The sequence below is a fragment of the Glandiceps talaboti genome, chromosome 6 (genome assembly GCF_964340395.1).
Source record: "Glandiceps talaboti chromosome 6, keGlaTala1.1, whole genome shotgun sequence".
Lineage (NCBI taxonomy): Eukaryota > Metazoa > Hemichordata > Enteropneusta > Spengelidae > Glandiceps > Glandiceps talaboti.
Genome location: NC_135554.1, coordinates 22,266,695 through 22,281,706, shown reverse-complemented (window position 1 = coordinate 22,281,706; position 15,012 = coordinate 22,266,695). Strand labels below are relative to the sequence as shown.

The window sequence follows — 15,012 nt, the reverse complement described above, 5'->3', positions numbered from 1 at the left end:
GCCAAATTGTCTGTAAATATTCGTTTACTGGATGATTTTCAAGTTGGAAATGCTGAAGACATGGTAATTTTACATAATTCTTTAGCATTCGTGTATGATGATTTGTGTTGGAATTATAGACCAGAAACGAACAACTGTGACCTTTCACCTTCTCATTGTGTCACTACTATTAATGTAGCAAAATTATTGGTCATTTTTCATTGTGTCAAAATTGTAGACGCATTTTCACAATAAATTATGGCAAACATATATTATCCTGCATTTTTACACGGACTAATTTTTAAGCCTCCAGGTAAAAGGGCATGGTGTTAAAAGGTCATTTCTAATTGCAGTAGGAAGGTAAACTGGGAATCATTCTTTACCCAAACTGGACCCAGACAATGATTCGTCAGCCGTCATTAAACATACAGGTATAAAGATATGAATGAAACGACACATTTCAAATGAAAGCTGACGAAGATGATTTATTTGCCTTAATGAAAGTGATCGTATAATGTATGCATTGAAAATCATTTTCAGGAGAAAATGTACTAAAAGTGATTGCACGTCTTTTTATTAAAAATTGCTGAAACGGTACCTATGTTGTCTTGATCGACTATTTCAGTTACATGTAGAAGGAAGGAAGGAAGTCTTGTACCTTGCAATAAGACAGAGTTCTCGGTTCTGAGATTGTGAAAGCAAGGAAGCAAAATGTGATTTCTGAGTTGGTAGAATTGCGATCGGAAATAAAACATTCCATTTAAGGAGGCTTGTGGTACCCTTTCCATCGATTGATCGTTGCAGATCAGCTGACTCACAGTCGTGGAAATTTATTAGTCACAACTCGACGATTTCACACCTGTTATCACATACTACTACGTCAGTGATCCGATGACGTGTGCTGGGGAGGACGGGTGTTTGAGGTCGCTGTTTTCATCGCATTCCCACTTGGGTGTGCTTCGCTACAAACCTCATTTTATTTAACCCAATATAAACAAGATCAATATTTGGTCAAAACTTCTACAGTAATGGCTTAAATCGGCTGTTATGTTTACTGTTGTCACGCCCTAATCTTTAGAGCAACATTTCGTGACAACTCCTATTATAGTGTTCAATGTACTTTCTGTTTTGAGGAACTTTTTTTCTTCTGATTTGGCATTCATAGAGTCTCAGCCGAGGAAAACATAACATATATACGTTTATATATATCACAACTGTCCCAGTCAATTATGACTAATTCGTCTATAGTTCTCTTTTCCAGTTCTCCCAAGTACATCAGTATAACGAAAATAAACTAAAAGTGGAAACAGAGACGTGCAACAACCAATTCAAGTCTTTAAAGAAACGCCATCTGTCTTCCGTATATCAACACAATGGTTGTTTATCTCAGGAGAACTTTTAGAAAGTAGCCATTCTTACTGAAAGCTTCCATCCACACTAAATTATAGATTTGTCCAGATTTGGTCGTGTCATAGGGTGTGGGTAAAAACTCGAGAACAGCTATGATTGACAGCTAGGAGATCTGTCATCTCTGAAATGATGACATAGGGAACTACACACTATCTATGACTACCTTACACCATAGTAGCCCATATCAATTGTTACATTTACTTCACTCCCTCTTTTGTCAATGAATCAACCCTTATCGCGCCATGACGTCACAAATGAAAGTGACGAATCACACACTTGCTCTTTCGTCTGTCAATCCTTTGCTCACCCCTGTCAATCATTTTTTTCCCTACGGAGTGGGACTCCACAAATCTATCACTTAGTTTCCGGTAATCTGACAAGGGCCCAGCTTCATGGTTATTCTGATTTTAAAATAGAGTTCTGAGACAGTTTTTCTGAAGTGAGCAGTGCGTGAGATCTTTATTTCCAAAATAGTATATGATTGTCGGGCGCGTAGCGAGATTATCCAACAGTGTCAACCACAAGTGTCGACAGCTAACAACTTCCACTGGTATCGATTGTCGTCTCACGGCACCCATCGACCAATCAGATTGCAGCAGGCAGTAAGTCGAGAACTCGTATACTCAATTAGGCACCCCCAATTATACAATAAAGAGTAACTGAGACCACTATACTATTTGGGTGGCCGCTGTTGGAACTGTAGAAGGAGGCGGTGCAGAGAGCGATACAAATTTCAACTGGTTCCCGTTAGTACAACTCGGCTTTCACTACGTGGTTTCACCTATAGTTGCTGTGTATAGTGAACTGTTGTATATACACTATCCACTACTCTTGTAACAAGTCGAGCCTGTATACAAACCCAAGTGACTCCAAATGGATGCGTCGGCTCTAACTCTTCTCCGTGGACCCGTCACCGAGAAAGGTGCTAGAAAACCGAAATGTGCGCGGTGTCGGAACCACGGCGTGATTTCGTGGCTCAAAGGTCACAAACGACACTGTCGCTTCCGAGATTGTTCGTGTCCGAAGTGTAATTTAATTGCGGAGCGACAGAGAGTTATGGCGGCTCAAGTGGCATTGAAACGACAGCAGGCAGCCGAAGATGCCATTGCGTTGGGTCTGAGAGCATGTTCACCTGGTGGTCCGTTTCCACTGATAACTGGTCCACTCTGGTCACCAGGACAGATAGACCGACGTAATGGTGATGACGACAAGGAAGATGACGATAACGATGGTGAGATTTTTTTTACAATTTTTTGTTCCATTAAAAAGTTTTAGAATTTGTTACAGATTCTTGATAAAATGACAAACTAGACCCACGTACATTACTATCATTATGAAAAAAAGAAGGTATAAGAAGACGGTAATGTCCCCAAAACAATTTACGACACATTTTTACTCACGTTTATTCACACATATATAGAATAGCAAACAAATTGGTAAATGGCTATGCATAGCTATAACATACAGAATTGTCAGTTTTGTTCCTCAGTTACCTAAGATTTTTTGTTAAATCCATGCTAAAACTGAAATTTGACTGTCATTCAATTTCTATTCAAGTGTAATTACGCTTTCAGTGTTGTCTAAACGCTTGAAAACGTTAAGCTGTTTGCAGAAGTTAATACGGATTTAGAATGAATAAATTCATAAATACAGAACTGTCACTCACTATAGTATCACTGGTACTGCAGTTGACTATCCGTTGACAATGAATTGTGGTTACTTCTATTCAGTCAGGAGAAAAAAAAAGAAAACACTTTAAAACACCAAAACGTTTTTGAGTTAAAAAGTGAGTTATGTTGAAAGAACAACAGAAAAAGTTATTTCTGGTTGGACGTGCATTGCCAAGTGTTCGCGCGTCACATCGTGACTGCGTCACCACACCATGACCGCAGTGCGTCTGGTATTATATGGTCACCTCGGTGTCTTGTCCTCGGTATACAGGATATCTGAATTGTTGTGATTTATTTCAACCACGCCAACTATCTGACAGTTAAACACAGGGCGAGCACAAAAGATACATTGAGTCTAGTTTGGCAATTGAAATGCCTGGGCGTGTGTCCATAACGCAAATACCAGTTGCTAGTCTGTCTAGTCTGTCTGCGAGAACAGCGTACTATATGGTAGTCACTCTGTAATGTGACTACGAACAGCATCGCAGCCTTTGTTTCATTATCTGACGGCATTTTACCATCTTTATCGTTGGGCAAGGCTTCAGATGTGTTGTCTGGTTTTCATACTGAGGAATGGGACGACCCAGACAGTAAACATAGATGAAATATCTCCATGCATAACAACTACACAGAACACGAAATACATTACAACAAATGTACAATTTATACATACTGTGTAACTTGCAACACCCTCACGTGATGAAATACCGTTCTGAAAAAAATAATCTCAAACTCCAGCTTCCGGAATTCGAATTGCGGGCAGCTTTTGTCTCGGCCCCAACGTTAGACAGTTATAGCACCACATCTGTCCGTCGGCGTATCTCTCTACTTTTGTTTCAGCAATATATAATGAATGGTGCCCCAGGAAACCCGATAAACTTAGCTATGATATGGTATCCAACATCGGAAACGAAACCCCTTGGAAATTCACTAAAAAACACACTTTTTTGGTTAATGTAGTAAAAAAGACGAGGTGGTTTATACGGTATGACATGTATCCTATCATAACCTCTGACTAGACTGTCACTTACAACTAATTGAACAATATATCAAAAAAGAGAACGCCTGTCATAGATAGTATACCCTGTTAGATTGAACAGTGATAATAAGTTGGGGTTAAAGATATAATTTTGGTTGTGTAACATGTCTCGAAATGTCAGGACCAAAACAAAAAATAGCAGCTGTGAACTTCGAGAGATGAAGATTTTTTTCTAAGGACGCTATCATGTTAACGAGAGTCTCACAGGGTTGTCGAGATGACCGTCTTCCCTTGTTAAGTTCATAGTAGAGTAATCAGGGACTACATCAAACAAAATTGGCTTTAGTTGTGAAAAAAAACCAGCATGCCCGCCTCTACTCTCGATATGCAATGGCGAATTCGGGAAGGCAATGTGTTGAAACTTTGTTCGGTATTATTGGAATTTCTTTTATTCAATTAGGAGATAAAAATAAACAAAAGGGAAAAAAATCAAGTTTCGGACCAGCGACCACGAAAGACTGTGTTGTTCGCTTTCTTGGTACCAATTGACCATGGCCGTGAGACGTTGTAGAGCAAGGTGAAATCTTTGTTCGCTTCGTGAAAACATGATTTCAGTTCAAGTTCAATGCGTTGACAAGTAAATGACTTTTCACTTATCAGGGGGTTGGGCCAACGTTTTGAATACAAAAATAAACAGCCGGAGTACTATAGTGATCCATCGTATTGGAGTCTGTGAATGTGGTAAAGTCGTGTTTGCTAAGAAATTAGCGGATATGTATAATGTCTTATCAGAACTGTTACAGTAGTCTTGCGTTGTATGTGGTTTGAACTCCTTGATGGTTATCACAGACATAAATGTACGGTGGTCAATTATCTCAAAACTGGGTTTGAACTCAAAAGAAATTGAAAGTGTATCAAAGCTTATATATATGTATTCGCAAAAATATGATATTAATGTCAAACGCATTAATAACAATGCGCGTGAAGCCATACTGTTATTGAAATATGCCTTATATTCGCACTTCCTCTAAAAAAAAACATGACAATTTCATCGCAACATTCATTTTTTAAGGGAGAAAGTCAATATTGTAATTTTTGAAACTTTTGAAAAGTAGATTTCTAGAGATAGCGGGATGACATCGCCTGTTAATAGTGTTATAGGTGATTCTATATATATATATATATACGTGTCATACAAGAATGTACAAGAATGTACCAAAGTGAACACCACACACATAGCAAACCAAATTGAGGGTCATTAAAAACACAACAAATTGATGTACCTTGGACGTATATTGATATAAACGTTCAAAACCCCCACATCGTGAAGTGACCACTTCAAGCACTTAGAACTAAGATCGATCACGAAACAAGACTTTGACAGCGAATCCCCCTCATTCCCTCGGGTAAAACACCCATCATATCCATCCACGCTGTGACATTATGAACCGAAGTGAACCTAAAGCTTAAAGACACAACAACGGACACATCAGAAGTGATCATGACAGTTAATACGTGACATAACAAATTTTCTAAACTTTCGACATCTCCTTCTGGATTGTTGTATAGAACCTTGTGAAGTATTCGTTAATAATTTGTGGAAGGTAAAACTTGCTTGTTCGTGACGTTTGATAAAAAAAATATGCCTGAGATATTTCTTTGTAGATTGTCACGCCAAGGTCGGTGGAAAATCTCAACATGACATTACAAACTAATGTTTATTGGGGCCAATAAATAGGAAATACAACTTATATATATATATATATATATGATAGGTGGTCTTTCTTTATCACTGGTAAATTAAAAATGAACAAAACAAAACAATAAGAAATAAAATTCGAATTAAATAAAAATCAAAATTGTAGTTGATTGATACACCTACACTACAAAGAATGTACAGTTATTTGAATTGTCGCTAATGGTATTAAAAATTAAGCGTGTAACTTAGCACACTTTTGTAACATGGGCCAAATCTCAATTAAGAAAAAGAATTAGTCTTAGAATTTTCTTGTTTTGGGGAAATGATAGTCAAATATTTTCGCTTAGGATTCATAATATCGTAGGTGCTTTTTCACGGTGGCTTTCAAAAGTTGTACAGATCGCTTTGCGTCGTTATCTGCTCGAAAATGTACTTCATTATAACGCGAAGATACTATATGCTTTAAAAATGAAAATTCGCCATTTTTATGATTGCTGACACCGATTATTGTGAACTCGCAGCATGTTTTGAAATTCGGATAAAAATCTGGGTTTTTTTTGTTTTTATAAAATATCAATTATTTATAGGCAATGTGAAAAATGAGTAGAGTACATCGGGTCTGATTATCGAAAGTAAGGTTAAACAACATTTTTTCTTGATATATTGTTTTGGTAAATACGAGTTCATTAACTTCAGTTAAGTTTGTTCTCATCCATCATTCTTATTCGGGTCTAAAAAGTGAAAAGGTGACATACATACGATAATAAAATGAGATAAATTATTTAGCTATTTCTTGAGTTTCAAGATATAAACCTTTGCGACCGATGTTGTAAATTGATCACTCATTTACGGCACAGATAGTCGTAATTGAATGGATGATAACAACCCAGCCGCCATCATAGCGTTCGTTCTTTTCGATAGCCTAAAACGTTGACAATCAGGCAAACAAATTTTCGGATTTATTTAGACTGTCCGGGTGACGTTGTGGGCAGAGAAATGAATGATATTTATAATATCAACAAACTACTGTATTGGCTGACTAACCGACAAGACCGCTGAATGAAAACAATAAAATCGGCCCTGGCGTGCAATGGAAGGGGTTTCTATGAGTATGCCACCTAGAGGACCTCACATACAAACATATTATATGGCCATCTTTGTGTTGAATTTATGATGACGATTATAACTATAATTTGTAAGAATAAATGAAGACATTTATTTATTTCAATACTGATTTACGACAAATTGGAACGTTTTTTTAATCTTATAAAAATTGCGGGTCCTGTTCACATTATATCTGTTACCTTTAGGGCATGATAGGAAAGAGCCAGTGTTACGACTGTATATATAGTGATATAGCTTCATGATGATTTTTTAATGTTTATAATATCTTTGTGGTTTCCGTCTCATGGCACACCTGATGTTACATTTGGTCGTTATATTATTGCAGTACCTCTAGTGTGCACATACTACAGATGTACCCAACTCGAATGATAAACTCGAATCTGCACTTGTGAAATAGTTTAACGATAATTTCATAACTTTTCCTTTTAAACGCTCCTACAAGTGAATGTAATTGTTTAGTAAACTTACATGAGTTTATCTAGTTTATTAATCTGATTTTCATACTGGCAATATAAAGATTTTTTACGTAATGTGCCACAAACCCAAATTCAAGATACCGTCTTCGAAATCAGATAACACACTCTGCTATCTTCAACAGTGTCTTCTCCTTCTCCCCCACATGTTTTGTACCATCTTCAAGTATATATTTAAAAGATTTTTTTTTCTTTTTGCAGATAAAATGAATTTAGATTCGAGAGACGATCGTAGTGACGAAGACAGGGAGTCACCGAGCACGACAAGCAGTCCAGAGGGATCATTTGAGCCACCGAAAAATAAAGCAAAACACAGCGAACCGATTTTCGATAATTTAGCTACATCCATTCCACCGTTTCGACCCGGAAGACTGTCGGCAATAGAAATTCTCACGCGAATATTTCCGATGCAGAAAAAGAGTGTTTTGGAACTAGTATTACAAGGGTGTAACGGTGATCTGGTTAAGGCAATCGAACACTTTCTTTCAGCAAACGACTCTGTTATATATGCTGCACAGGCTGGGGGACATGACAAGACGAAGTCTGACAACGCTCCGATGCCTCACTATCTACACAGCGGCAATTCCAACTACCCTTCGTTCCGACCCCCACCGACTACGAACGGAAAGGTGCCAATCGGCAGTGTTAAATCAGCCTTCACACCTCTACCATCACCTGCAACATCCATGAACTTAGCATTCCATCCTCGCTTGCATCCATTCTCGGCCGAGTTCCTTTTTGGGAGGACATCATTCCTACCACCACCTCGACCAGGCGACAGTCCATTTACGCCACCAACCCCTCAGTTCGCATTACCAGCACTTTTTCCAATGCCACCACCTCCATTGCATGGAAAAATTCCCACTAGTAACGGTATTATATTTAGCAGCCATGGACTTGGCGCGTGCCCACCGACTTGTACGCATTGCCCACCTAAGCTCGATCTCGTCGATCCTGACAGCCCGTCAAGACTTTCAACACCGGAAAGTACACCACCGCTACCGCAATCAACACAAAACGGCAAGAAATGAGAACACGACCGCAGAATAATTTTTTTATTTCCGTGTTTCATAGACTCTGGACTGGCGTCCTTTCACGCAGTGCTTGGTTGGTTGTAAACATTTTTAACTTAATATTTATTGAAGTTCGACTGATGACACTTTCTGTGTGTATTTTCTTATCACGATTCCGTCGTTGAAAAGCACGTGAAACCCACCACTGTATAATACAAGTACTTATGATGCAGAGTGATTTAACATTATCACATAAGTTTAGACGTTTTCAACACTTCAATTTTCCACTCTGCCAGCCCGATTTTACGTGATTAATGAACAATTAACCCGAGTACAGTCACTTAGACTAGCGTGGCATTTTAGGTCATTATACGCAGCTTTCAAGAGGCAAACAGAGTTGTGTTTTTTCGGGGCGCACCGTTTCCACTACATTTCGAATCAATTACTCTTAACGGACATGTGGTTAGATGTAGTGCTTGACATAAAAGCGACAGTTTTTTGGTAATTTTTGACTCAAGATACTTAAAGCTGGAGGAAGGCGAGTGGATTGTACACATTAGTGGCTTTGAGTTCATAGAAAGATTGTCATTTTAATATTAAGTATCATCATGTTGATGGAAATAATTATGGTTTTTTTGTAGTACATGAGGGCATATTCATCAAATGTTGTCACTCGGCATACATGACTGGCTTGTCTTCGATGAGATATTAAAAAACAGTTCTTTCGTTTTTCGAGTCAACGTCAAATTTAAAATTCCAAAATACGAGAGCTGCGCAAATATGTGAATTAATTCTCCCCAGTTACGACTGCTATTTGAGACTTAAAAGCGTGTGTAGCTCCCAACGTTACTTCCGTTGGTCTTTTTTCCCGCTTTTTAAAAAAAAAAATGTTACTCAATATTGAAATACGTGTATATGAAATACATTTCATGATTCAATATAATGGATGAAGTCGGGTATTCCAAAAAGGGAACATGTGCACTGCATTGTATCAAAATCGACATCGATTTATCAGCCTCTAACTCGTACATTTAGATTTTTGTCCCATATTTATTTTTTTTGGCAAACAACATATCTATTTGTTCAAAATTACACATGTTGCGACGTCTTTGCTTTGAGCAGGCGTTCTATTTACAGTTCTATTTTCCAAATCGGTCAACGTAGCGCCACGTTGTTTTCTATTGAGTGTGTGTATAGTGAGGGAAATCGATTGAAACGGACGTGGAACTATAATGTAATATACATCCGTACTCTGCATGTAGATTTCATTTGGCCGTTAATTGAACACATAGCCTGATTCTATAATCCTTTGAAAAATCAATTATCTTCGCCTAATAGTTGGATAAACTTTGTCATATGTATCTATGCAGTCATTTAGAATTCTATTCTCGGATAAAATTTCACCCGGTGACAATTGATTTCTCTTCAACAAATCAATAAGACGGTATAATAGTGAACGAGCGGCCAGCACGTGAAAGGTATTGTCAAAAGAACACTGAGTTATCAAAAAATTGCTTTATAATAGTCTTTTTATATGCCTAAAGCGGTTTGCTGTCTCTTTGATTCTTTGAAGGCTGAAACACACACAATCATTTTTTTTCTGTACATTTCGTCTCGTCGTAATGTTGTCTTTTTCTACAGTGATGTACATTTCATAAGTCGAGGTTTTTAATTGTATATTTTGTTACCTCTACGTCTACCCGTGTGTCTTTTTTTTGCCACTGTGTTTGTATTTGACCGTATAATAAGAAGTAGGTTTAAAGTAGGTTAGTGATAGAGTCCAGAAATATTCCACAAAAGCTGCTTTTTTGAAGTTTAAGAGTGTGTAAACGATGTCGATGAAGCAAATCTTTTTAAGAAACAGAAAACCTTCTCTGACATCGACACGGCTTTGTAAGATTTCATTAAACCTTTGCAAAATGAATCTGTAACTTTTAAGGAAAATAAAAGGGTGAGGCGACGCCTCACTGAGGAGCAACATGAGAGCATGGCACAGGTGGTTTGCTTTATATTCGTCATTTGCGTTAACTTCCGTTCATTCTTCGCGACGCTGCAACATACATACACTGACTGAAATGAACCATGCTGTCACTGAAATGAACATCACACCCATCAACACGCAGTGCATTCTAGAGCTAAAAAGGAACATGCGATACATTGTAGCGTGTATCACGTTACACTGACGTAGTGCACATGTTCATATCATAACTAGACATTGCAAAATCATGCACAGTAGACCTTTCCTGAATTAATTATTATTACCCCCAGTCAGTCCAGTTCCCTTCCCAACCTCCCCGAAAATGTACTTCTTGAAACAATACACGCCTTAAACACATTTTTTTTATTCATAGCAAAAATTGATATTATTGTGTATGTGGATAAACACGTGTATTGAAAAGAGCAGAATTAAGCGGCCTCTCAGAGAAGGTCACGAGGGCTCTTCGATGGTACGAGTCTTCAACCGTAGACGGGCTGTCAGGTCTGGGACACGCTAATGCTGTATGTCAAATCAAAACTTGTCAAAATATATCGTCTAATGTCTAAATCATATAATTTGCACTTGAGTAGGCGTGATGGCTGCAGGAGACAAAATGAACCCGTCAAAGGGTAGAGCCTGAATGGAGATAGGCTTTTAAGACAAACAGAGTATATTTCGTTTCTTTTATTTAATATTTTGTTTTGTGTATATTGTCTCTGCCCCTATCTACTGCTAGAATGTGATGAGAGCGTTAGAATTACTACTGGGGTAAAGGTCACTCTGGCCAGGTTCGCACGGTTCACGTTAAATAGACACGACGAATCGATAACTTTAGTTGAAAACGATATACTTATACGGGATAAAACATGTGCTTTTTGTATAGTATCCTCGCTTTATCTTATTCCTGAAATAACGACCTTCTGTTTTCTGTATATTGATTTTTCTGTTATTAAAAAAGGCCATACGTGATGTGTTTTTTTTTCGTTCACACCAATTGACATTGCGATTGAAATTATATTTGCTTGTCCTTGTGCTCAGAGGGGCTATAGGTCGCATCTGCCAATGCTGTTTCATGCTTGATTATGTACACCAAAACATGGAAGTGTGAGGGGGGGGGGATTCATGAAGTCCATTAACAATAACTGATAAAGATGTGTAGATAATCTAGGTATAAATTATATACACGTTCATTTAAAAAAATAAAATATTTCGACTAAGCTTCTGTCAATTTTGAATCGATCGCATTTGAATATCGTACACTGGTTAGGCAAATGATGTCAGATTTGTAATTCCAAAATAGCAAAGTCTAGCAACAGAGTAAAAAAAAAATTGATCGTTAAAGTAGTTAATTTTTAAACTTTTTGACATTGATTGGGTAGTCAGTATCGTTATAATACGTAGGACAGTTTGCTATTTAGGCGAAGAGCTTCACAAAAAAATGAACTCCATTTACATTTTCCACGCCTCATTACTGTTCGACAGCGTTTCACTTTTTAGATGAAACACTTTCTTTAGCACACAAATTAAAAGTGAAATTTACTGTTCTCCTTCACCACTAAAGTCACCATGGAGAATAGAGAGAAATGGTACAACTTGTGATTGTTTGCTTGATTGATCGTTTCGACTGTCTGTTGTCACAACCTTCACCAAGCTGAATTGAAACTTTCCACTGTCATCCGTGTGCTGTTGAATGCCATATTTGATATGCTCCACTGAAAGACGTGTCAACATTGAATTGCACCAATAACAAAGGCTTTCAAATTTTATTTAGAATTCAATTGAGTGGGGTATTTTGTGTACATTACGGGCACTCATAGTGTAACTAAATCAGAGAGCCGTGGATGAAGGCCTGCCAACAACCGTTACCTGTTGCTGCAGTGTTGCCAGTCAACTCTTCGGGCACAAACAGTTCCAATTATTCATGTTGCAGATGTGCCTAAAAAGAAAGGCATGGAAATTGACCAAAACGAACCAAAATACTAGTAACTTCTCTACAGTAAACAGATTAAACATGCTATCATGTAGCCCTGTTTACTTCGATGATATTCTAGAGTTCACTTATTCATGTCCAGCTCCGTCGTACCTAGTTTACCTCAATTGTAGCAAATTTTGTCTGTCTGTCTGTCTGTCTGTCTGTCTGTCTGTCTGTCTGTCTGTCTGTCTGTCTGTCTGTCTGTCTGTCTGTCTGTCTGTCTGTCTGTCTGTCTGTCTGTCTGTCTGTTTGTTTGGAATCCTCTACCAGTAATGCAATGAATGCAATGTACAATGCATGACATGGCGAAGTTGAATTTTTTATGAAAAATTATTGCTAGCCTATTAAACTATCAGATAGACGCCTAGCCTCTTGCATTGCTTAATTTTCAGAGGGAAAAAATGACGGTTAATTTGATCTATAATGATGTTTTGTGGATTGTATTTTAGAAACAACTGGGATCTGTTTACTGTATTGTAAGTCATCCCCCTTTTCCCTCTTCCATTCTGCTTCTCCCCATTTCTATTACAAAATCTTATAAAAGTGAAAAACGTCTCCTCCTCTTCTTCCTTCATCTCCTCCGACACACAACTTTTTAATTCATTCGCTTCATCTTTACTGAAAAGCTTCCGCTTGTCATGTTACTGCATCGCAAATTTTTTCTTCTTCGAATAAACGTGTTATTTAAACCTAACCCTGTTTGTTTTGTTTCCTCCAATTATTCGAATCGTGACTCATAAAGACATTTTGTATAATAAGGATTGTTGAAATATTCATTAAACCAAGAAAAATCGAATTTTCTAAATGTAGAATTTCAATTTTACCTGCAGGCAACATCTTAATCTATGAAAATACTTTCCCCGGTCGCTACATTTGATACTGGTGTCAGAATCTACTAAGTCTAGCTCGTAGTCAGTGTGTGGGATCGCCATATATTTTTATCCCTACATTTGTTTATTTACCGGTTCGGAGTAAAGTATTTTTCTCAACGTTCCTGTCATCGATCGGACCGTTCTGTTCCCAGGCACTGCGTCATACTAACAGTTTAAGTATACATTTGAAAGCATGGCACTGTCTTCCTAGCAGTAGTCCATATCATCCTGCTGTGATAGACAGGCCGAATAGACAGATATGATACACTCGTCCCGATCAGATGCTTTCCACTGTTTGTATACACAGTGTCGTGGATCAATTTCTTTCGTGTAACGCATTACAAATACATGTATGTATGATACTATCACATACTTGAAGCGTTTCAGCATGAAAAATTGATAAACATAACTTTTTAAAATACTTTTTACAAGTTGAAATTTACCCTCAGATGCGTATTACAGTCGAAACTGGAGGGTCATGGGGTTGGTTCTCATGTAAAAGAGAACACAGGGGCGCCGTAAGGTGACCGGATTGGGCCGGACTAATTGCTTCGCATGTTGCAAGTCAGGATATGTATGGTGCGAAACATAACAGGCATCGAAGAAAACCTATATACTTGACTGGCAAAAATGAACAAACGATCACAGCAGGGATAGATTCTTACTTGGAGCAACTGGTTGCACTGATGGATTGGAAAGTAACACTAGCTTGCCCCAGGTCAGACTCGCTATTGAGTCTGTTACCAAATTGGTGTATATTTGAAACTATACAGCCACGGTTAATTATACCCCTATCATTAGTAGCTATCATCGCCCGGTTGCTTGTTAGGCGACTGTAATACAGTCCCTGAAATGTACATAGCTAATAATGGCTGTACATTTCAACTGAGATCACTGTATACCGCATTAAAATGACACACGTCACCACACACGGCGTCGAGATCTGACCTTACACTGGCACTCGTAGTATGGGAACACGTTTTACTTTCTCAGAAGGCAGAGTTTATATATTCTTGTTTTGGGGATCAACAACTCATGAGAGTCAGATTCCGGTGCATGTTGAACTAGAATATGTTGTCTATATGTTTGAAGAAAAAGTGAAATCGTCATCACCATATTAAAACAAATTTTGCTCGCCTGATGATACTCTGTTAATAAGATAGCGAAAGCTTGTCAGAGTTTTTGGAAACCTTTGAGTTGAGTTTTATTGAGACCATTCAGTTTCCATTAAATATTGAAAAAAACATGAATGTATATCTCCGAAATGATAAACGTGATCTCAGTACGTACAGCGAGTACCCATTTACTTTCAATTTATTCTTTCTCACATGGTGTGTTTTGTTTCAATCATTCGATATTGACAGGTGTTATTCTTAGCAACCTGCGGAAACTTGTCTGTCATTTCTCAGTCTACTGGGTCCTGGTAATTGTTAGCTGGCGTTGTTTTTTGGTCGACACCATCAACACAACAGGAAATCTCAGTGGCTAGCAAACCGGGGTCTCAAACGTTTATTTGTTCATTTATTTTGTTTTCTTTCCCTCCTTCTCTGATGACTTGCCCGCCTTCTTAGTTTGGTACCCGCTTAATTGCTACCATCTGCAGAACTAAAAACCACCGCTCTTTTCTTTCCTCACAAGATATGGAAGAGAGTAACGATTTTATTTCGAGGGTTGACGTTTGGAGTATCTGTTTGAATTTATTAATTTACAATGATTATATTAAAAATGTATCCCACTGCACATTTTCATCGTTAGTTTTAGTCCTGCTTGGAGTAAGCCGGGACTGATCTTGTCCCTTTTACACAAAGAAACAGGACAAGGTTAGAATCGAGTCCCGTCTTC

General features: G+C 38.0%; 1 protein-coding gene across 1 annotated transcript; it reads left to right on the top strand.

Annotated features, from left to right (window-relative positions):
• The first annotated feature begins 2,262 nt into the window (after positions 1-2,262).
• Positions 2,263-10,318, top strand: LOC144436601 (doublesex and mab-3 related transcription factor 3, truncated-like). Its single transcript, XM_078125424.1, has 2 exons — positions 2,263-2,620; positions 7,537-10,318. The coding sequence occupies exons 1-2, from the start codon at positions 2,263-2,265 to the stop codon at positions 8,364-8,366; spliced, it is 1,188 nt and encodes a 395-aa protein (XP_077981550.1). The 3' UTR covers positions 8,367-10,318.
• Positions 10,319-15,012: the final 4,694 nt, after the last annotated feature.